We start from the raw sequence: 25,452 nt of genomic DNA on the forward strand, positions 1-25,452 counted from the left end.
CACAGGTGCTAGAAATAGCTTGTCACCAGTGGGACAATAATGAAATACAACATCCAGTTCTATGATGCCACTAAATGGCAGTATTATTTGCTATCATTATAGCTTTTTAAAAACAGAGCAGGAGGGTGTCCTGCAGAGGTGCTGCACATAGATTTGCACCAGTGGGGCATTAATGGAATACAACAGACAGTTCTATGATGCCACTAAATGGCAGTATTTTTTGCTATCATTATAGCTTTTTAAAAACAGAGCAGGAGGGTGTCCTGCAGAGGTGCTGCACATAGATTTGCACCAGTGGGGCATTAATGGAGTACAACAGCCACTTCTTGTATGACACTAAGTTTACTCAATTTTTGGTATTATAATGTATTAGTAAAAATGAGTTTGAGTGTGCAATGCAGGCAGACGTGCTGCAAATATCTTTGCACTAGTGTGACTAGACAAAAGTCCAATAGCCACGTTTAGGATGCCAATAGGTACACTGACTGTTTGCTAGTATAATGGCTTAGTTAAAAAGAGTTTGAGTGTGCAATGCAGGTAGAGGTGCTGCAAATGTCTTTGCACTAGTGGGACTATAGCAAAGTCCAATAGCCACGTTTAGGATGCCACTAGGTACACTGACTGTTTGCTAGTATAATGGCTTAGTTAAAAAGAGTTTGAGTGTGCAATGCAGGTAGAGGTGCTGCAAATGTCTTTGCACTAGTGGGACTATAGCAAAGTCCAATAGCCACGTTTAGGATGCCACTAGGTACACTGACTGTTTGCTAGTATAATGGCTTAGTTAAAAAGAGTTTGAGTCTGCAATGCAGGTAGAGGTGCTGCAAATATCTTTGCACTAGTGGGACTATAGCAAAGTCCAATAGCCACGTTTAGGATGCCACTAGGTACACTGACTGTTTGCTAGTATAATGGCTTAGTTAAAAAGAGTTTGAGTGTGCAATGCAGGTAGAGGTGCTGCAAATGTCTTTGCACTAGTGGGACTATAGCAAAGTCCAATAGCCACGTTTAGGATGCCACTAGGTACACTGACTGTTTGCTAGTATAATGGCTTAGTTAAAAAGAGTTTGAGTGTGCAATGCAGGTAGAGGTGCTGCAAATGTCTTTGCACTAGTGGGGCTATAGCAAAGTCCAATAGCCACGTTTAGGATGCCACTAGGTACACTGACTTTTTGCTAGTATAATGGCTTAGTTAAAAAGAGTTTGAGTGTGCAATGCAGGTAGAGGTGCTGCAAATGTCTTTGCACTAGTGGGACTATAGCAAAGTCCAATAGCCACGTTTAGGATGCCACTAGGTACACTGACTGTTTGCTAGTATAATGGCTTAGTTAAAAAGAGTTTGAGTGTGCAATGCAGGTAGAGGTGCTGCAAATGTCTTTGCACTAGTAGAACTATAGCAAAGTCCAATAGCCACGTTTAGGATGCCACTAGGTGCACTCACTGTTTGCTAGTATAATGGCTTAGTTAAAAAGAGTTTGAGTGTGCAATGCAGGTAGAGGTGCTGCAAATGTCTTTGCACTAGTGGGACTATAGCAAAGTCCAATAGCCACGTTTAGGATGCCACTAGGTACACTGAGTGTTTGCTAGTATAATGGCTTAGTTATAATGAGTTGGAGTGTGCAGAGGACAGGAGGGTACAGTGCCAGGATTGTGGGTATGGGTAGAGGAATGGAAGCCTGCCTTTCTATTCCCTCCTAATGGGGAAATGCAGGGAGGAAATCCCTGACCTTTGCTACACAGACGCTGTCGCTGTTTTCAGGACCTGTCACCTTAACTCTGACCCTGCCCGTACGAGCCCTTAAAAGGACTGATGGAAAGTGCTATTCCTATGCTGTCCAGCGCTGTGTAAGGAGCGCATACAGCTGTATCAGCGATAGGACTCAGGACGGAGCTGCCCAAGTGATGTCTGACACCAAGGAAGCAGAAGAGATAATGGCGTCCTGGAGGAAAATGTCCGGTTTTATAATGCAGGGACATGTGACATGGACATTCTATCACACATGCCGTTGCTTCTCTGGCTAAAAGTCCACTTAGCTGTGTGTGTGTCTGGGATTGGCTGACATGCTGGCCCGCCCCACAAGACGCGCGCGCTTAGGGAAGGAAGACAAGGAACAAAAAAAAAAAAAAATGGCGATCGCCATTATACAAACAGGAGTGATCTGAAGGCGCTGTTCACGCACACTATACACTGAAATGTCATAATAGTGTGAGTCACAGAGTGACTTACACTATTACAGCGGAAAGCCAGCTAGGAATTTGCTGTTTTTTTGCTGCTAGAACCGTTCTCGAACGTTTCTAGAACTATCGAGCTTTTGCAAAAAGCTCGAGTTCTAGTTCGATCTAGAACAGGCCCCAAAATCACTCGAGCCTAGAACTGGAGAACCACGAACCACGAACCGCGCTCAACTCTAGACCTGAGTAGTCTCGAAAGCTTACTATTATTACCATCTTTTCAGTTAGCCATTAAAAGGTATCAACCACTGAGGATTTCAGTTCTTTTAAATAATTTTTCTTTTTTCAATCTAACCTAGAGCTAGTTTTTACACTACATGTACGGAACGGGAATAGCCCAGTAATAGGGGACCTACTGCCAAGAACAATATGCGGCTGAGAACAATGATTTTGAAGCGAACTTAAAAATTAATTCCCCCAATGATTGAGTATTTTGGTCATTCGTTGGGTGTTGGCAGTCAGTTAAGGCTGCATGATTATCGGGACACAGAAGTTTCTAGGAAGCCTCATTCACGATAATTGGCTAACGTAAATTGATTTTTAGGGTTGTTTCCATTACAATGTCAGCATTGGTCATTTGAGTAAATCCAAAAGAAAAAAATAGCTAAAAAAGGGTGGAGGTACTTCTTTGCAAAGCCATAGATTGTTATGGTCAAATGTAGTCCACTTAAGCTTATGTTTTGCTATATTGAAATGGAGATTGAAGAAGTGCACAGAGAACTTGGTCACATCAAAGGTGCACCAAGGAGATCTCATTTACATATATAATTGCCTTATTCTGTCTGTCTGTCTGTCTTGCTCCAAAATTGTGTCCTTACGGTGACAAACAGCGGATTGACCGCTCGCCTCGCCTCCGCCCCCCCACACAGATTGGCCGTCCGCCTCGCCTCGGCTCCGCCCCCGCACAGATTGCCCGCTCGCCCAGTCTCCGCCCCCCACACGGATTGGCCTCTCGCCCCGGCCCCCTGCACGCATTAGCAACTCGGCTACACCCCGCCCCCCTCACGCATTGCACGCTTGCTCTGGCCCCGCCCCCTGCACGCATTCCCCGAAACGACATGGAGCCCCGACTCCCAGGTGAGTGCTGTACCCCCGGGAGCCCACATCAGCGTACGCCGGTGTACGCTGGTGTGGGCTCCCGTGCGAGCGGGGTACACTGGTAACCATGTAATATTGTGTTGCATGGTTACCAGCGTACACCGGCTCCCAGGTGAGCGCATCAAAGTCCTGCAGCGGCGGAACATACACACGCACACACATAAGAACAGACACACACACACATCAGATCACACTCACTCTCACACACACCTCACACACACATCAGATCGCATCCACACACTCACAACATCCCGTGATATCGCTTGCTTCTCGGCGGCGATACTGTGCGTGCAGTGACCTTCCAGGACCTGCCGGAGGATCACATGGCCAGAAGCATGTGGTATCTCCGGATGTTGTGAGTGTGAGCGCGTATGTGCGATATCGTCAGTGTGTGTGCGTGTATGCGATCGGGTGTGTGCGTGTATGCGATAGGATGTGTGCGTGTATGCGATAGGATGTGTGCGTGTTTGCGATAGGATGTGTGCGTGTATGCGATAGGATGTGTGCGTGTTTGCGATAGGATGTGTGCATGTATGCGATAGGATGGCGATAGGATGTGTGCGTGTCGGCAGAAGGCAGAGGAGCATGGCGTGCAGCACAGCTGCTGGGACCGCCCACCGGAGGGCACAGGCAGAAGTGGGGTGTGAGTGTATGCGATCAGATGTGTGCGTGTATACTGTCTGATGTGTGACTGTGTAGCACGATGGGGGGTGCACAGCATGGGGGATGGAGCACGATGGGGGGTGCACAGCATGGGGGATGGAACACGATGGGGAGTGCGCAGCATGGGGGATGGAGCACGTTTGGGAGTGCGCAGCATGGGGGATGGAACACGTTTGGGAGTGCGCACCATGGGGGATGGAGCACGATTGGGAATGCGCAGCATGGGGGATGGAGCACGATGGGGAGTGCGCAGCATGGGGGATGGAGCACGATGGGGAGTGTGCAGCATGGGGGATGGAGCACAATGGGGAGTGCGCAGCATGGGGATGGAGCACGTTTGGGAGTGCGCAGCATGGGTGATGGAGCACGATGGGGAATGCGCAGCATAAGGGATGGAGCACAATGGGGAGTGCGCAGCATGGAGGATAGAGCACAATGGGGAGTGTGCAGCATGGGGGATGGAGCACAATAGGGAGTGCGCAGCATGGCGGATGGAGCACTATGGAGGGTGCGCAGCATGGGGGATGGAGCACGATGGGGGGTGCGCAGCATGGGGGATGGAGCACGATGGTGGGTGCGCAGCATGGGGGATGGAGCATGATGGGGGGTGCGCAGCATGGGGGATGGAGCACGATGGGGGGTGCACACCTCCCCCCAAAAAACACACACACACACACCGCCACACACGCACTGCAGAACACACTACACACACACTAGGAACCACAAACACCGCCCTACACAGACACCCACACACACAGACAACGCCGCACACACACAACACCCAACACACAAACACCGCGGCGTACACAAATATACGCACATGCCGCACAACACACACATTGCACAAAACATACCTCCCACCAAAACACACACACACACCCCACACCCACACAAACCGCGCAACACACACACAACGCTACAGACACACAGCGCTCCACAAACAACGCAACACACACAACGCAACACACAAACAACACCGCTCTCACCCCCCGCCACACCCAGACAACACCCAGAACATGTGCAGCGCCCTACACAAACACTTGGTAACTACACACAACAACATCTATATATATATATATATATATATATATATATATAACAAAAATCATACATTAACTACACAATACGTAAATTCTAGAATACCCGATGCGTAGAATCGGGCCACCTTCTAGTTTACATATAAGATAAAACTTTTTTGGGGAAAAAACTAAAGAATATGGGAACCATGCCCCTATAAGACTGTACAAGTAGCTTAAATCAAATTTTAAAAATGACAGTTTTTTTTAAGCTGGGTATACATTTTTATATCTGTAAAAGCACTGTGCTTTTCGATACTTCTCAAAAAAACATATACCCAGTGTAAGACTGCGATGATGGCAGAAGGAACGTCTGGGAAATTTTGACATTTGTCTTTGGACCCAGGGACATTATCCAATGTGACCATGGATTTCTACATTTTGATAGTCTCCTGATAAACCACAAATATATATTAAAAAAAAAAAAAAGGGGTGGGGGGAACATTGAGGCAGAAAGAAATTATTACATACTGGACAGCTCTAACAGTGAGATGCTTCATTGTGTGGGGGTAGTTATACCTCATATAAATTGTATGTGCCCCAGGAACCTATTGAGGTCAAACATTGGAGAAAGTGGATCCATTTGAATTGGACTGTGATTACACAGTTTAAGAAATAATATCTAAGGTATATTCAGTGGACTATATAGTCACCTATTGGATCATCTCTATTGTATAACTTACTCTGTCTGTATAACCTGAGCTATTGTATTGGCTCCCTATTCTGTACCTATTTTATTTTCCTCTGTCTCCTTCTCCTCTTTACATTTAGATATATATCATTTCACCTATCAACTCATAATCCTATTGGTGTGTTATGGTTGTTATCTAGGGTGAGGTAGAAATATAAGAGGGGCAGTCTTCGTGGAGCCTGGGAAACCAAACAAGTTAGGGTTATCCTTTGCTGTTAGGTAGGAAAATGTGTAGGGTGGATTTAGGGTTAGCTAACTATATATCAACCAATATATAATCTAATGGTGATATTTTTGCTAGGTTGTAAAGGAACTCCCTTGTATTATTTTAAAATTATGTATGGTAATTCTGGTTCCCTTAAGGGCAAAAATGGATTTTAATGATGATTAATAAAGTGTATCTTTTAATATCTGGGGTTTGAGAATTTATATATAGGGATATTAGAACTTTAGGCTAAAACAGAACACAATAACAGTGATGGTCTAATAGTAATGAAGATTACATCCTACACTTGAATGTCAACAGTATCTTGAAGGTTTGTAAATTGTGTGACAACTAATGTTACTGTAACAATAGTTCACAATACTTATATTATGCGAATCAACCTGCAGAGCTAGTTTAAGTCAATCAACATACACCAAAATGTATTGCTATAACAGGTGACTGGCCATTGCATTTGCTTGTGCAGTGTCCTTTAACTTACCATTGCCCACCTTTCAATAGTGGTGGTCATGTAAATTCAGCTACATTCCATAGGGACACAAATATGACAGCTACTTGATGCTCTCTGTATGACTGATCACTTTTGTTTAGTACAACCTGCTTGAACTGCCACTTGCCTCAGCAGCACAATTCTTTGGATCCAGCTCAATTGTGAAAGTCTCAGTATATTATATCAGTTTTGACCTGTTCTTTTTCCTGACCTTGCCTTTGTCTTATGTAGGCTTCACACGGTATGATCTATCGTGCGATTGCATGAGCGATAGTACCCGCCCCCATCGTTTGTGCGTCACGGGCAATTAGTTGCCCGTGGCGCAGAAAGTCGTTAACACCCCATCACACGTACTTACCTGCTGAGCGAACTCGCTGTGGGCGGCGAACATCCACTTCCTGAAGGGGGAGGGACGTTCGGTGTCACGGCGACGTCACACAGCGGCCGGCCAATAGAAGCGGAGGGGCGGAGATGAGCGGGACGTAAACATCCTGCCCACCTACTTCCTTCCGCATTGCCGGCGGGAGCCGCAGGACGCAGGTAAGCTGTGTTCATCAATCCCGGGTTGTCACACGGAGCGATGTGTGCTGCCCCGTTTACGATGAACAACCGGCGCCATTAAAAATAAACAATTTTTTAAAAATAAGCGACGAGTACACGACTCACGATTTGTGAGAGATTCTGCGTCGCTCGGAGGTGTCACACGAAACGACGTCGCAAGTGATTCCGGATGTGCATCACGAAAACCATGACCCCGACGATGCATCGCGCGATAGCTCGTCTCGTGTGACGCCCGCATTACTGCTTACTCTGACTTCTATATGTGTTATCATGTTACATAAAGTATACATATGGTTTCAAACCAAGTATTTATGAAAATTGCAAAATCTACATACACGTGTTATAGAAAACCTGTGTATGACTAAAACTACATCATGGAAATAGACTGACTACACTAAAGTTAAAAATGTTATTAAAGATGGCCTGGATGGTTCGAAATGTACAATCTGTGAAATAACTGTTACATTTCCAGGTTTCACCATGTGATTTTTAGGTACACATCCTATTTCAAGCATCAGCAGTTCCAGTAAGTGTTAGCGCAAGTTACAAAGATTTTCATTATTCAAAATCATTTTTGAGTAGAGTTAACCTTTAAATAAAAAGAATATATTCTCGGAAAATGTCAGTGGTAAAAACTGATGTGCAGTATTAATAAACATATTAATTGTTAAAAATATAAAACTACACAAAATTACAATAGTCCACTTTTTTCCGCATTTAAAAAGCAGATATTATAATTCCAACTGTCTGAAACTGACATAAAATTATTTTACAGCTTCCGTTTATGTACTATGTTTTCAAATAAATGTGTGGTTACATATAGCATGCAATTATAACCAAACCAAGACAACAAACCTGGAATCACAAATGAGAAGATAATGTCAGCTGCTTCTGTGTACTTCATGCCAAAAGATGAAATACTCTTCCTCTGGACCCATTCATACTTCAGCTTTTTCTTGTATATGTTCTGCTTTTAATTTTAATTCACAGAGCATGGACACATTAATTTTAATTGGTATATTAAAGTACCCAGTCTGGGCATATGGCCTTACTTAATACATAACATAGTCAACTACGTTTGGGTGTCCAACTGTAAAAAACATATATGTGCAAAAATGGTAGAAAACAGAGCACACGCTAACGTAGTGTGCTCCATTACAGTCAATGGCCCTGCCGGTGCATGCGTCCGAAGAACGCTTTACAGGGTGGGGGAGGGGCGGTTCGGACAGATGCCCCGACAGGACCTGTGAACGGAAGGCAAAACGCAATCTGAAAGGAGCCTTAGGCCACGTGCACACGTTGAGTATTTGGTGAGTAGGTTACCTCAGTATTTGTAAGGCCACATGTGCACATTGAGTGTTTGATGAGTTTTTACCTCAGTATATGTAAGGCCATGTGCACATGTTGAGTATTTGGTGAGTTTTTTACCTCAGTATTTATAAGGCCACGTACCTAGGTTGAGTACTTGGTGAGATTTTTACCTTAATATTTGTAAGGCCACATGCACACAGAGTATTTGGTGAGTGTTTTACCTCAGTATTTGTAAGGCCACTTGCAATCACATCACAGGAGCGGAGAACATAGAGGGAGCACTTTCTCCCATCTCCTCCACTGTCTGTCTCTGCATATATCACACTGCAGTTGCATAACACACAAGTGCAGTGCGATGTTTCACACACTCCCATAGGGTTTCATGGGGGTGTGTGAGCCGTGATTTGCTGCAAAACGCAGCATACTGCGATTGCACCGAGAGCACGATTCGTGTCGGGAAACAATAGGAAAGGGGAAACTGCATCATTGATTAACACTGGTGCGAGTGCAATCCGATTTTTTATCAGATTGCACTCGCACATGAAAATTGCAGGTGGAAAAGAGCCCTTTACCTCAGTATTTGTAAGGTCATGTGCACATGTTGAGTATTTGATGAATTTTTTACCTCAGTATCTATAAGGCCACATGCATGCATTCAGTATTTGGTGAGTGTTTACCTCAGTATTTTTAAGGCCACATGCCCAGGTTGAGTATTTGGTGAGTTTTTTACCTCAGTATTTGTAAGGCCATGTGCACATGTTGCGTATTTGGTGATTTTTTTTACCTCAGTATTTGTAAGTCAAAATTAGGAGTGAAACAGTCAGAGAAAAGTATAATAGAGACACGGGCACCACTTCTGTATTATTCACCTACTCCTGGTTTTGGCTTACAGATACTTAGGTTAAAAAACCCTCTCCAAATACTCAATATGTACACATGGACTTAGGACGGCGTTACACGCACCGATTTATCGTGCGATCGCCTGAGCAATTGCACCCGCCCCCGTCGTTAGTGCATCACGGGCAAGTCGTTTACCCCCGTCACACGGACTTACCTCCCGAATGACCTTGCTGTGGGTGGCGAACATCCTCTTCCTGAAGGGGCAGGGATGTTCGGCGTCACAGGGACGTCACACAGCAGCCGCCCAATAGAAGCGGAGGGGCGGAGATGAGCGGGACGTAACATTCCGCCACCTTTCTTCCTTCCTCATTGCCGGCGGGACGCAGGTAAGCTGTGTTCGTCGTTCCCGGGGTGTCACACGGAGCGATGTGTGCTGCCACGGGAATAATGAACAACCGGCGCGCAGAAGGAGGAACGACATTATGAAAATGAACGACGTGTCAATGAGCAACGATAAGGTGAGTATTTTTGCTCGTTCGCAGTCGTTCGTAGCTGTCACACGCTATGATATGTCAAACGATACCGGATGTGCATCACGGAATCCGTGACTCCGACAACATATTGCCCAATATATCGTAGCGTGTGACACTGGCCTTAAGCCTGCTTTACACGTTACAATTAATCGTGCAATCGCATTTGCGATCGCATCCGCCCTCATCGTTTGTGCGGCACGGGCAATTTGTTACCCGTGTCGCACAATGCAGTAACCCCCCATCACACGTACTTACCGTCCAAATGACCTCACTATTGGCGGCAAACATCCACTTCCTGAAGGGGCAGGGACGTTCTGCGTCACAGCAACGTCACACAGTAGCCGGCCAATAGAAGCCGATGTAAGACGTAAACATCCCGCCCATCTCCTTCCTTCTGCATTGCCGGCGGGACGCAGGTAAGCTGCAGTTCATCGTTCCCAGAGTGTCACACGGAGCGATGTGTGCTGCTCCGGGTGCGATGAACAACAGGACGTGCGATTTTTAGAAAATGAGGTTTTGGTACTGTGTTAGCCAGTTGAAAAATGATTGATTGCTCTCAGTGAGAAACAAAATTAAAATTTTGTAGTTGTGATACCTTTTAATGGCTAACTAAAATAAAAATAAAATATGAAGTTATAAAGTAAGCTTTTGAGACATCTCATGTCAAGCATACAATGCCTGAGGAAGAGACCTGAGATGTCTCGAAAGCTTGCTTTATCATATTCTTGCTTTATCATATTCATATCATATTTATCACATCATATTTTATTTTTATTTTAGTTAGCCATTAAAAGGTATCACAACTACAACATTTTAATTTTGTTTCTCTCACTGAGAGCAATCATTTTAGAAAATGTGCGACGTTTCAGCGATGAACGAGAAGGTGAGTATTTCTGCTTTTTCATAGCTGTCACACGCTATGATATCACTAACGATGCCAGATGTGCGTCACTTACGACGTGACCCCGCCGACATCTCGTTCGATATATTGTAGAGTGTAAAGCCCGCTTTAGTGTTTTTTACAATTGAATCCTATAGTGCAAACACTAATGAGTACTTTCAGTATCCATTCTTAACTTTGGGATGTAATTCTACAAGTGTTTTGTACACCTGGCAACAGACATGATAACATAGATTTGGTTAAAAAATGTTGGTAAAAATATGATGGGAAAAAACAGGTTGCTTTAAGATTCAATGAAACAAGTTATTAGTCGCTCTTAATGTTTCATCAAAAGATGTACTATATATATGCCCTTGGGAAAAACACTTTTCAAGTATAAGTATTTTGGGCACTGGTCATTCTACCTGAGTAGTCAGAGTATTTATGATATGCAGGAAATGTAAATGCAATAATGATTGGTAAATATTAGAAAAGATAAAGGTTAATTTCCCACATAGATATTTCCATTAATAATAACGGGCACATGATGGGATTGCATTGAGACTCAAGCACTTCAAATTATTTCTTTGCTACAATTAAAAAGCCACAGGTTAGAAAGTATGCGATTAGGAACATTATAGCCCAAGAGAAAAGAGTGTCTTTATTTAACTTTATGATTCCAAGCACAAAACAATTCTGTATGTGTGAGAAGTGTTTTTTAATACATAATTTGAGTTTTTAGCTTTCAATTGGGAAAAAGAAAATGCAGAGGTAGGCCTCCCTGCATCAGCGCAGTCTCTGATACTATTCCTGTGAGTATGGCTGTATAGACTGCAGTGGTGGCATCATGTAGACAATGCTGCAGGCAAGCTCCAAGCTCAACAGCTCTGCCAACATAAATGGCATGTTCCATTGAGCTCAGTGAGATCAAAACAGTGCCACAGCCAAAGCGCTATACCCTAGGAGGGTAAGTAAAGTTCTGTTTGTTCATGTATTTTCTATAACAAACTGAGCCTACAGGCAAATGTTTTCTGAATAAGGACATCCCTCTTAAGGTTAAAAGATAATGGACTGCATTTTAATCATATCCACAACTCATTTATAACTTACTTGGAAAACGGTCGACCTTTGACCGAAACGTCCTGTGTGATGGGCCATTAAAGAAGGTTTTATCTGAAAGGAAAGTGGAGTGCTGCCTTCTGATTCTTTGGAAATATTGAAGGGACAGTAAAATGCTGTTGTGAAGGATTTGCACCCGAGTTATTTTTAAGTGCTGCTCTGAAAAATAGTTTTCATATATATATATATATATATATATATATATATATATATATATATATATGTATAAATGGCCAATCTATCAAAATATACAATTAATTAATTTGATCATTAAACAAGAAAAAATAAAAGCACCAAAATCACAATTTCATCGGTCACCACAGAATTGCAATAAAAGGCGATGAAGAAAATCATATCTACCCCAAAATTCTATCAGTAAAGACATCAGCCAAGGGTTCAAAACATAAAATAACACAGTCCAGATCCAGAAAAATGAAAATGTTATGGGGGAAAAAGGCAATAAAAGCGAAATTCTTTTTTCGATAAATTTATGATTTTTTTTTCCACCAAAAATAAAAACTATATGCTTGGTATGTATGTACTCATGCTCACCTGAAGAATTATACCGCCAGGTCCATTTTACTATATCATTTAAATGGTAAATTAAAAACCCAAAGAATCACTTTAAAATTGCACTTTTTTGGCAGTTTCACCACAATTCGAATGTTTTTCCTTTTTTCATGTACACTGTGTGCAGAATGAATGGTGTCATGTAAACGTACAACTCACCTCACAAAAAACAAGCCGGAAGAGAGGTAGGAAACACTAAAGCCAAAAATGAGAAATCACTCCGGGGTGAAGGGTTTAGTAGTAGAAGATCAATTGTACTATGCATACGTTGTTTCTTGAATTTGAATTTTGTGCACGTTATAAACGCTGGGGTATTACTAAACTCAGGCTTGGTCAACACAGTGTGTTTAATAAGTCTGATGTGACTATGTCACATTACAGACAAAACAAGCATACATGTCCCACAGTTCTGACACCAGATTAGTGATAGACTTGTATACATGATGGTGTTAAACAAACTGCTAATAAGAATCGTAAACATTAAGTATATGTCACATCTAGTCTAGGTATTTATTGAGTTGCCTAATGATTAGGAAATGAAAGAAGACTGCAAGATTGGTGGATTGTAGATTCTACTCAATACATGCCTTAGTCAAACATCTTTTCTCATTACAGTATTGATTGTCCCTGCTTTTCCAAATAACAGCAGCCATTATGGTATTGTGTCTCCTTAATACACACTAAATGACTATAAATAAAGTTTTTTCATCTTCTCATTGTGGTGGGACACGGCAAGCATTTTTTAACTTGCCCACCAAAAACACTTGGAAAGTATCTTAAAATCAATAATATCACCAAAAGACAAAACAAAGGGTGAATTTTAAAACCTTTGCCCAATTCAGCAGTTTAGATTCACAGACACACACAGACCCTTGAATGCAGGTGGAGGGACATTCCAGGCCAAGTTGGAAGTCCCATCATACAGTGTTATAAGGTTGCAGCATACATTGTGACATCATCACATGTGCCGTGACCTTAGGACGCACACTCTAGGCCAGGACTTTGGGCCAAGACTAGGCTTGAAACATCAATATACAATATACCAATATATCAATATACAATATCAATATATCAATCAATATTGCAAGATCCTGCAATGTCATGATGTAAAAAAATGCACTCTGACCTTACGATGCACACTCTACGTCTTCTGCGCACTGACGACGATACAGGGGACTTTACAGAGTATTTTTTTATATCTATAGATATACAGTATATAACAAAAATAAGTGTAACCCTCCCATTTATGTAAATAGTGTATTATATAATTTAATGGGATAACACTGAAAATATGACACTTTGATAAAACATAAAGTAGTCATTGTAAAGCTTGTATAACAGTGTAAATTTGGTTTGCTCTCTAAATACAGTGAGATGTAAAAATGTGGGTACCCTGATCAAAATGACTGTTATTATGAACTACCTGTTGAAGATGAAATAATCTCTAGAAGGCAAAAAGTTAGAGATGACACATTTCCTTTGTATTTTAGGAAATATATATATATATATATCATTTACATTTGAAAAGTCCAAAGAGAAAAATGGGCATGTGCAAAAGTTTGGGCACCCTTATAGATTTGTGTGCTCAGATAACTTTGACCAAGGTTTCAGACCTTAATTACCGTGTTAGGATTATGGCTTGTTAATTATGATCATTGTAAAGTCCAGGTGGTGCAAATTTCACAGCTTTATAAAAACCCAGCCTCCTCTAACCTTGTGCCAAAACAGCAGACATGGGTTCTTCTTAGTAGCTGCCTAGCAATCTGAAAATAAAAATGTTGGCAGCCAATGGCCAAATTGTGACCAAAGTGTCAATTTGTGTGACTAACATTATTTCCAAGCACTACCTTAACTCTCTTGAGCATGGTGTTCACAAGAACTTCACAGGTTATGACTGGAATCCTCTTCCACTCCTCCATCACGACATAACAGAGCTAGTGGATATTAGAGACCTTGCGTTCCTCAATCTTTCATTTGAGATTGTTCAATAGGTTTAGGTCTGGAGACATAATTTGCCAGTCCAGCACCTTTACCCTCAGTTTCTTTAGCCAGTGGTAACCTTGAAGTTGTGTTTGAGGTCATTATCATGTTGGAATACTGAACTGCAGCCCAACTTTTGAAGGGAGGGGATCATGCTCCCATTTAGTATGTCACAGTACATTTTACTATTTATGATTCCCTCAATGAACTGTAGTTCCCGACAGCCAGCAACACTAATGTAGTCTGAAGCCATGATACTCCCACCACCATGCATCACTGTAGGCAAGACAGACATGTGGCTCCTCACGAGGAAGCCCATGCAAAATACACGTCGGGGCTTGTGGTTGACTGTGTCTAGCATGGAATATGGGTAAGCGGGTCTTATGTTACTAGTTAGCACGTCTTCACTGTTACTTCCCTGTGCAGCCATTTGAAAAAATATCATCATGTGTACCTTCACTCTTGATAAGTTTATTATGGATATTGATAGGGTCGCATGTGTCTTTTCAGTGAGATAACTGCCATTTATGCTATATTTTGTATCTTATTCATACTGGCGTATTATTCCTGCTTCCCCCTCTTTATATTGTTGCTAAGTTAGTTGTCGTTGTACTCCTACCTTCTTGCTCCAACACCTGGTTGACACTATCTGGACCAAATAACTTTGTTTTAGTCTTATGAGACCACAGAACATGGCTTCCGTAATCCATGACTTTAGTCTGCTTTTCTTCAACAAATTGTTTGCGGGCTTCCTTGTGCATAATCTTAAGAAGAGGCTTTCTTTTGGGATGACAGCCATGCAGACCAATGTGTTGCAGTGTGTGGCATATGGTCTGAGCACTGTCAGGCTGCCCTCCCCAACCCTTTAATCTTCAAATAACTGGTTATCCCGCTGTTTAAGAGATCAATTTAACCTACTATCATTATCTTAAAGCAATTTCTAGACACAGACTGTACAACTCACTCTTTGGAGTCAAGAATTACAGAAGATCCAGAATTCCCACCTTGGAGGGGCAAGGAATAAGAGAATCATTTCTAAAAAAAAAAAACATTCTATGCTAAATGCAAAAATCATGTGCTTACTGCAGCTGTTCACTTACCTCAGTGGTAATGTGCAAACAGTGTTGCTGAGATCAGTGATTTAACCCCTTCATGACATATGACATACAGTTGAAACCAGAAATTTACATACACTGTCTAAAAAGACACATATGCATGTTTTTCTCACTATCTGACATAAAATCAGAATAAACCTTTTCTGTTTTAGGTCAATTAGGATTACCAAATTAAATTAGGTCAATTAGGATCTCGTTCCCAATGTTGGTTCATACAGGTTGACTTGATTGGGTATGTATACAGCTTTTTCTTCTGAGAACTGAGGACCATGGGGGCCAATCCAGCATATCTACTTTATTGTCATTAACCCCTTCAGCCCTCGGGCACTTTCCGTTTTTGCGTTTTTGTTTTTTGCTCCCCTTCTTCCGAGAGGCGTAACTTTTTTAATTTTCCATCAATCTTGCCATATGAGGGCTTGTTTTTTGCAGGAAGAGTTGTACTTTTAAATGAAATCATAAGTTTTACCATATAGTGTACTGGAAAACGGCAAAAAAATTCCAAGCGCGGAAAAATTGCAAAAAAAGTGTGATTGTACAATAGTTTTTGGGATATTTTATTCACCGTGTTCACTATATGGTAAAACTGAGGTATCTATGTGATGCCTCAGGTCAGTGCGAGTTTGTAGACACCAAACATGTATAGGTTTACTTGTATCTAAGGGGTTAAAAAAATTCACAAGCTTGTCCAAAAAAAGTGTTGCACGTTTTGCGCCATTTTCCAAAACCCGTAGCGTTCTCATTTTTCGGGATCTGAGGCTCAGTGATGGCTTATTTTTTGCGTCTCGACCTGACGTTTTTAACGATACCGTTTTTATTCAGATGCTACGTTTTGATCGCCTGTTATTGCATTTTGCGCAAAATTTGCGGCGACCAAAAAACGTAATTTTGGCGTTTGGAATTTTCTTGCCGCTACGCCGTTTACTGATCAGATTAATTGATTTTATATTTTGATAGATCGGGCATTTCTGAACGCGGCGATACCAAATATGTGTGTATTTTTAATTTTTTTTAACCCTTTAATTTTCAATGGGGTGAAAGGGGGGTGATTTGAACTTTTAGGTTTTTTTTTATTTTTTTAATTTTTTAAAACTTTTTTTTTACTTTTTTTTATTTTACTAGTCCCCCTAAGGGGCTATAGCAATCAGTAATCTGATCGCTCTGCACTATCTGCAGATCTCAGCTACAGAGCTGAGAACTGCAGATTTGCTGCTTTACTTTCAATGCCGGCTATATTCCGGCATTGAGAGGAAGTGAGTCATGTTAGTTACAGGCGTCATCACATGACCCTGTGCTACCATGGCAACCACCAAAAGTCATGTGATCATGTCACGTGACTTCCGGTGGGGGCGGGGTAAGTTGACTGTCATGGCGGCGCCCATATACATATCGCTGCCAGATTTTGGCAGCGAAATGTAAAGGGTTAATGGCCGCGGGTGGAAGCGATTCCACCCGCGGCTAGCAGGCACACATGTCAGCTGTTGATAACAGCTGATATGTGCGCGGATCGCCGCTGCCTGCCGGCGGCAGGGGGCGGGGCTTACCGGCACATGATCCATGACGTACCCAGTACGTCATGGGTCATTAAGGGGTTAAACCATTGAATCGCCAATGTCAATGTGTGCTTCGAGTTGTCCTTACTGTATGTCATCCTTATCATAACCATAGTACTCAAGTGTACTAATTAACCCATCTTGTAGGATACTCACATATAGTTCAGCGTTTTAATCATCATTGATCCTGGACAATTATCCAACACTTTTGGCTATGAAACAATCCCATATAATCAGGCTTCCTGCTTTGAACTAGACGATTTCTTCATTTTATAGATTTGTTATCCCTTTTTTCCCTTGTTTCTTTATAGACCCATTTGCGTCCTTCAGACCCATTTGCACACATCAAAGCCTGGTCTATTGACTTTTGTCTTATTGCTCAAAATCACCCGTTTCCAATCTTCTACTGTTAACTTTTTGCAAACTCAAGTTGACGCTTCTTATGATGACATTGAAGTTTAAGTTTCTTCACCTTTTTTCGAGCCACCACTTCAGACTTGTGTAATCTGCGTCGTACAGTGCTTGCATGGATCTGCAAGACCTCACTATTACAAGGCATATAAGCCACCTCCACTGCCGTGTTTGTTGCGCCCCAACTGATAGATGTTACGATGAGCTGTCTTGATGACCCGATATTTTGCCTTGATGTCTACCTCTTATCTTTTGAATAGATGAACAGACTTAATTTCATATTTTTCCATCTGTAATGACACGCTAATCATGCAGTTTATCAATTTTCTTGGCTGAGAGACTGTTATCAATGGGCTGGATCATGCTAGTCTTCTTTTCTTGGGAAATCTTAATGGCTGTTCCTCCTTTCAAACTAGTGACTTTTGCTAGGGAATCAACCTAATAACACACTGAGCTCTTAGGGAATGTGAGTACAGGCTGTAATTTGTAGCATACAGGAAGGAAAAGATTTTGCAAACACCAGGAGCAAAACAGTAACAATGCAGTGACATGACAAGTATCTGCATAACTATTTATATGCTAAATAGCTGCCAATGTATGTATGAGATGATTATATATAAATGAATGCAGTATCATGCTTAAAGATGTAGTGGAAGGTGAGATATGGAGCCTGAAAGTCAAATAATCAAAACATTGTTATTATTTTGCTTGTCTGTGTATATTCCCCTAGAGCTGGAGTGGCAGATATTTTATTTCTACAAATAGTTCTTGATCCTCAGGGTTGCCATTAGTGCATTACTGCCCTTAATTGTGTATGAGGCCTGGTGAGCAAAAGCAAGGAGTGGGCCCTGACACGCTGCAACCCGAGCCCCTCCTCTTTTATTCTTTTACTCACTAGGCCACAGGGGTAGTGGGTGGGGCCAGTCACTTAGCAGCAGCCAATCGGGATCCTGAGGCATATTAATGTATCATGCCTCAGTGCATGCGTGTCCTCACATGCCCACAATGTCTAACCCACTGCAGTGGAGACAGGCACCGCTAGAATAGGCAGGCAGGTGGGCAGCCATTCTGGGTGGCAGGTGTGGCTGTGTGTGACTCTGTGTAACAGTGCAAGTTAACAATTTCCCTAAATTTAAATTTTTAGAGCACTGTTGTTGTTCTGGTTCTGCAGCAGCGCTCAAGATTTTGTCTGACACCAAACTGTCATAAACTGCTATGTGACCCTCCCCAGCATTCTGGGCCCCCCAGTGCTGTGTGCCTCCTGTTATGTATATGCCCGCAACATCTCCTGTAATGTATATGCAGCATTTACAGCATTTTGTATGTTATATATATAATTTACAAAACTTATTATCAAAAACAGTTGACTACTCTCCAGACTGAGACAAATCAGGAAAAGCAGTTGGGAAAAAAACCATGATCAATATATTACCCATCACTACAGTCACATCAAAGAGAAGCAGCTCCAGCAACCACAGTAGGAGTGAGTTAATTGTTTGACCAAATATAGCAGGATCATTTTCAAGTTGATAATTTTGTGTGACCCCCCAAAGGTCAGTTTGCGCTCGGACATCAATGCATTGACTGGGCGCCAATCTCCAGACCTGCATCCTCATATATGCTTAGTTCAGGTCACGAGACCTGCAGCCAGCCTATGCACTGCGGTCTGAGTGTAGACTGATTTTTAATGATGGCTGAATGAGCCATAAAGTTGTTGTCCAGTCTAAATCCACATGTCTGCAGTCCCTCTATGTGTCACTCTATGGGACTACAGACTTGTCAATCATCCCAGTCTACACACTGTACACTTTGGGAATTCGCCATTGTCAGAGGCGGAAATGGCGGTCATATGGCTACAAGCATGAAAAATGCAGACTCCGAGCAGAGTCTGACTAGAGGAGAGTGGCCTCGCAAGAATATTGAATGAGTCTGTGCCCATGCTGAAAATTTAGACAGGACAACCCCTTTAAGTCCCGACCTCTGTCTTATATTCACCTTCACTATTTTTAACCGCCACTGCGGTCCCTGAAATCAAAAGCAGTGCTCACAAGATCTGATCTCTAATGTCTAAATTCTATGAGAGTCAGAAAGAGGCCTAAACGAGGCTCTCATAGACTTGATCCATTGATGGTATGGCAGTATTGTTCCCTGCATGCGGTATTATTCGTCACTATGTGGTAGTAACATGTGGTCTGGTCATAATGTGGTGGTATTTGTCCCTTCTATCGTTGACAACAGATGGGACAAATACATGTCTGACCAAAGCATGTTCATCTCTGGTACACAGAAACTATCTCCTTCCTGAGTAGTATGATGACTGGACATTCCCATCTTGTATGTACTTGTGAACAAGGCACCTTCAAGTATCTGGAAATTGCACCCAAGGTGGAACCAGACTTGTGTAAGTACACATTTCTCTTCCTGAGATCTTGGCAGATTTCTTTTGACTTTCCCATGATGCTACACAAAGAAGCCGTGTGTTTCAAGTGTGCATTAAAATACATCCACAGGTATGTTTCTAATTAACTTAACCTTTTGACTTGCAGACAGTAATAACAGGGATTTAAAACATTCTCTCTCTCGCATTATTCTGGCATTTGGCAAATATAAATAATTTTGGTAATCCTGAATGACCTAAAACAGGAAAGGTTTATTCTGATTTCATGTCAGATAGCGAGAAAAACATGAGTATTGCTGATATTGTCTTTGAAAGAGCTACATGCACATATAAATAGTTATGTGGGTGAAATCCTCCTGACAGATTCCCATTAACCATTATTAAAAGTATTTTAAAGCTGTATTTTAACATGATATTTCTATAATCTGTATAAGTCAATAGATAATAAAATATATATTTTAATAAATAACAGAGTAAAGGTAATATGCAGAAATAACATTGCATCAAAAGCTTTGCTCACAAATTTTACAATGTAATTTATGTTAAATAAAGTTACAGAAGATTAGTAATCAATTCAAGTTTTGTAGTTTAATAAAAAGTTAGACTTTAAAAGCTAACTATTTTATGTAGGGACTTGTCTATTGGATGTGCTTGAGTGCAATTGTCATCAATCAACATAGATCAACAACCTCTCTGGTATCGTATACCCAAAAGACCTGGTAGTAATCTATAGGTCAGTAACAAATCCACATAAAACCTTCAATAAAATTGACCCAACATGAGGCAGACAAATATCTTCCAACAAAGGTGTCTGTGCAGGGAACCAAGAAGCTTGGGCAAATAAAATGAAAGGCAATTTGGTATGTGCTTGGATGCAGCCACTTAAAAGACCAAAAAACATATTATGTAATGTGCTCCTAATCAATTCCTAATGGACCATTCATTGTTCAACTATAAGTCTTAGACATTTCTAAATTTGCGTAATTTGACGTGTTCCTGTTACATCCTTTATTTTCTAGCTACTTGTATAATGATGGAAGCAGATTATTTCTTTAAACATACAAGAATTTGTAAAAATAGCATGCTTACCAGTACATTTCTTTAAATGACTGTTCTTTTTGCCATGTGATCCCAGTTTGCAGTTGAAGTTCTCTTCCCAAAACTCTGCAAACCATACATTTCTTCTGTTATTGGCTAATGACCGACTTCTAAAATATCTATCAAATCCTATTTCATAAAAACAAAAATATTAATTAATACACATAATGACCAATAAAGTGATCCACTTAAAAAAACTGCCATCTGTTATACCATATGTGATATAATATGGTTAGGACTAGTACTTCAGCTATTCAGGGTGGAAATTTGCTTCATGTTTTCTATAATTTATAATTTCGATTGCACTTATTTACAGTATGAAATTGTTTTTCTCATGTCTAAGTAGACAGAAAGGGTCATAGTTATGAATACAAATAGGTACAGTAGCATCTTACATTTCAATATTACCTTACATGTTGAATAGAGTTTGCCAATTCTACACTGCTTACAAGTCTAGAACAGAATCTTAAGGGGTTGTCAGGGTATCTAAAATAAATTTACTTTCCTTAGAATAGGTCATTGATATCAGATCAGTGATGGTCTGACAACTCCTACCCCAACCGATCAGCTGTTATTACTGTGGCTGTAGGATCTACTGTATACAGTGAACACGGTTGTGCTCTTGAGCTCAGTTCAGTCATCCCAGGCCAGCAATAGAGCTAACGATGGCTGATAAGTGTCAGACCGCTCCTGATGTCATTTTGATGACCTATAAGAGACGAGCGAACAGATTGAAGCAGTTTTGAGTTCTACTCCAATATTACAAACATCAGCAGTCGTCAAAATGTTGATTTTTTTTGTAATTTGCTTCCATGCAGATTCAGCAAAATAGCGGCCTCAGAGCAATTAGGAGTCATTTATAATCACCTTATTGTCAAGTTCTGCCCTTCTGCTAATCACTAGAGATGAGCGAACTTGTTTGAAAAAGGTTCACCAATTTCAATTGGGGCACAAGCCTTGGCTCATTTGAGTAGATTCACAAACACTTTTCTCCAAAAACGTCAAAGTTTGGCTTTGTTCAGTAACTGTTCACGTTTACACTATTGAAGAAACCACCCTATCACAACCATGTCAAGTATTGGAATGGCTGTGATTTGCCAGGGAAATCACTGTAAAAAAATGGAAGAAAGATGGTTAAAGCAGGACATACTTTCCAGTCTCTGCGCTCAAGAATCCTCATACATATTCACTGCTTCCCCAGCCCACTGGCAGTCCCAGCATCCGTCATTGGTTGCAGTCAGACCGCGTTCCCACCTTGTGTGACAGCATCTATGATTGGTTGGAATCACACACGCTGTCTGTGTACCTATAGTATAAAAATGAATAAATAAATTGGGGTAGGGTCCCCCATATTATGATATCCAATGCAGATAAAGCATACGGCTACCATCTGCAGCCCCCAGCTATGTGGCTATCTTGGTTGTGTATGAAAATAAGAGAGATCCTATGCGGCTTTTTTAAAAATTATTTAAATGAATAAATTTTAAAAAAAAGCCTGTATCCCCCCAATTTTTATACTCAGCCATGATAAAGCTAACACCTTGGGGCTGGTATTCTCAGGCTGGTTAGGCCCATGTTTATTGAGCCCCTAGCCTTAAAATAGCACTCTCCAGCCACCCAAAATTGTTTGCTTCAAACAAATTTCTGCACCAATAATGCATCTCCTGGTAATAAAAATACATCAAAACGCGGTGCAGTTTTAATGTGATATTTTGCCAGGAGATGCAGATTTAATTCTGAAATTTATACACCAAATTCCTGCACCAAATCTGCATTTTCTGGCAAAAATGCAACTAAACAGGATGCGACTTTGATGTGATTTTGATGCGTTTTTTGCCAGGAGATGCAGATTTGGCACAGGAAATTGGTGTATAAATTTCAACACCAAATCTGCATCTCTTGGTATAAAAACACACAATAATGGTTTTGACACTGGTTCCGTGCGGTTTTCTGCCAGAGATGCAGGTTTGGTGCTGACATGGAAATGTCTGCAGCAAATTTCTGCACTATTTTGTGCAGGCATTTTAGCACCAAATTTCCATCTCTTGGCAGAAAACCACACTGAAAAATCTGCATGGAGTGCCTCATATTTTGATACGCAGCCAAGACAAGATAAGCACATGGCTGGGGGCTGCAGCCTGTAACCATCTGCTTTATCTGCACTTGGTGTCAATTTATGGGGACCCTATGCTAAGTTTTTTATTTATTTAATTTTACACTCTATTAGGGAACCCAGACAGCATGTGTTATTCCAACCTATCACACACTGTCACACAGATTTGGGGCACAGTCTGACTGCAATTAGAGACATTGGGGCTGTCAGTGAGCAGGAGAAGCAGTGAATATGTATGACACGATAAGTATAACTGTCCTGCTTTATTCATTATTTTCTTTATTTTGCAGGCCTCTTAGCCTTTACCAACACCAGCCCCCCTAGCCTTTACTAGCTCCAGCCACCCTAGCCCTTACTAACATATAAGTTTTGTCTCCCATTGAATTCAATGGTGTTTGGATATGCTCATCAAGCTGTTTGGCAAACACCAGGAAAGTTGGTGAACACGAACTGAACCTTGACAGGTTTGCTCATCTCTACTCCTTGCCACAACACATTCAGTACTCGTTGCATCTTCTTAATACTGCAACAGCCATTAAAACTCTGGGATTCCTCATGATAAGCCAGAATTTTCAGCTCTGAAGAGGCTAGGATGGTACTGCAACATCTGCGCACAAAGTCAAGGCACACGTCGTTGATGTCATGACATCGAGACCTTATGCGGGCTTGCACAGAACTTGCCTTATCATGAAGAAGCCTTGGAATTCAGTGCTTGGCTTGACAATCAGAAGATTCAGCAAGCATTGGATTGGGCGAGGGTTAGCATTGGAGGGGTCAGTGAGGTGAGCAGGTATAAGTGTTATACATATATATATATAGTGTGAGGCATCAACCTGCTGAATTTTACATAGCCTGTATGTTTTGCAGAAGCGTTGGTGCTCTGCAATGTGGTTAAAGCAATCCTGTGTTTCTGAGACAGGAGAAGTGTATGCTGCAGCGTGTGAGAGCAGAAGCAGGGTGTTTGCTCTGCTAAGGAGACCTTCTGGAGAAGGTATGGGCTAGAAAGTCCAGGTGTGAAGCCTGGCTGGAGCCAGGGGGGATTCTATCTGGGACACGGCCCTGCAGGAGCACATGGTGAGACCATGTGGGGAGTGTGCTGCGACCCCTGAAGAAGTAACCTCAGGAGAAGGGAGTTGTGGGCTGACTGGGTGTCAGCAAGGGAAGACCACCATATATGTTTTCGTTCGAATACAGCTGAGAGGTCAGTGAGTAAAGGCTGGGATGCCTGTACTGGGACGCTGTGTGTATGAAGCCTTGCAAATATATTCACTATTGCAACAGACTGGGGATATTGGCATGTTCCTTTAATTGTGTTGAAATGAACTGTAACAGCGGTATATGACATGCTTGAATAAACCACATGGATTCTTTAATGTGATTAGGTGCTCCTGTGTGCTTCAATCATGCTGCCAGACGTGTATTCCCAATACATTCGGGGCACAGGTTATCCCATGATATATATATATAAATATATATATATATATATATATATATATATATCATTTATAGAGATACCAAAGAGCATAAGAGAGAACATTCAAGCTATGCAGAACAACTATTCTTCGGTGTGAACAGTCAAATATGATGTTTGCCTGATTTGTTCACCTTTATTATATCATAGGAAACCAATATTAGAAGCCTGAAAAAATCCTTTAAACCCTTAAAAATAGTACACTTTGTTTTACTGCAGTTGTTAAGGATTAAAGATGAGTAAACCTTTAGTAGTTCGGTTCACAAGCATATTCGAACCTTAGATAATGCTTGGTTTGTGACCCTGACTTGAACTGAACCTCAATGAAAGTCTATAATTGGGCTGTTCATGTCTCTGCCTACGTGGCCAGACATAAGTAGAACACTTCCAAAGGAGGGTGGGCAGGGTTTTTCAAATTATATATTTTTTTTTTGTTTTCAGTGGGCACACTACATCTGATCACGCTGAGTTTACCCCAAGTGTGAGCCGTTCAAACACTGCAAGTGTAGCGCCCCACGGGCAGGTGGTTAAGCTACTCATTGCCGGGCAGTCGCAAGTCGGGTCAGGCGATGTCACGGGTGGCCTTGCCCGGTTCCATTGCCTTGAAGCGTAGGTGTTGGGGAGAGTTTGTCTTCACGCCACCTGTGGTATGCAGCCAGGGAGTGGCCGCCGCTGCAGGATTCCTCGCTGGGGCAGGTGTTATGGTAGCCAGGATGGTGTCGCTCCCCACAAGTGGAGCAGACCCTGGGTGGATGAAGAGGGGAGATAATGGCGGTTGGTGCCTAAGCTCTGGGCGGCTATGCCGGTAAGGATGAGCCAACAGTCTCTGTGGGTTCAAGGTGTAGTTTACTCACTGATTCAGTCGCCGGCCCAGTAGTAGTGGTCACTGCCGTGATGGGCTCAGGTCAATTCCGAATCTGTGGGAGGTCTGAACCGGTGAGGTGGTTTGTGGGCCCTTCCTCACTGAGCTTTTTAGTTGCCCCTGTGGCTTGAAGCACTTAGAGTCCCTTCCGTACTAGGTAGAATACTGTT

General features: G+C 41.9%; 1 protein-coding gene across 2 annotated transcripts in view; it reads right to left on the minus strand.

The window, feature by feature from the left end:
- Window positions 1-25,452, minus strand: part of GRM8 (glutamate metabotropic receptor 8) — a 1,984,303-nt gene that overhangs the window by 907,515 nt on the left and 1,051,336 nt on the right. For both annotated transcript variants that reach the window (XM_075345086.1, XM_075345084.1), the window contains exon 6: window positions 20,828-20,965. In XM_075345086.1, the coding sequence (XP_075201201.1) occupies window positions 20,828-20,965 (138 nt within the window). The remainder of the gene's footprint in view (window positions 1-20,827; window positions 20,966-25,452) is intronic.

Source organism: Anomaloglossus baeobatrachus, chromosome 4 (genome assembly GCF_048569485.1).
Source record: "Anomaloglossus baeobatrachus isolate aAnoBae1 chromosome 4, aAnoBae1.hap1, whole genome shotgun sequence".
NCBI lineage: Eukaryota > Metazoa > Chordata > Amphibia > Anura > Aromobatidae > Anomaloglossus > Anomaloglossus baeobatrachus.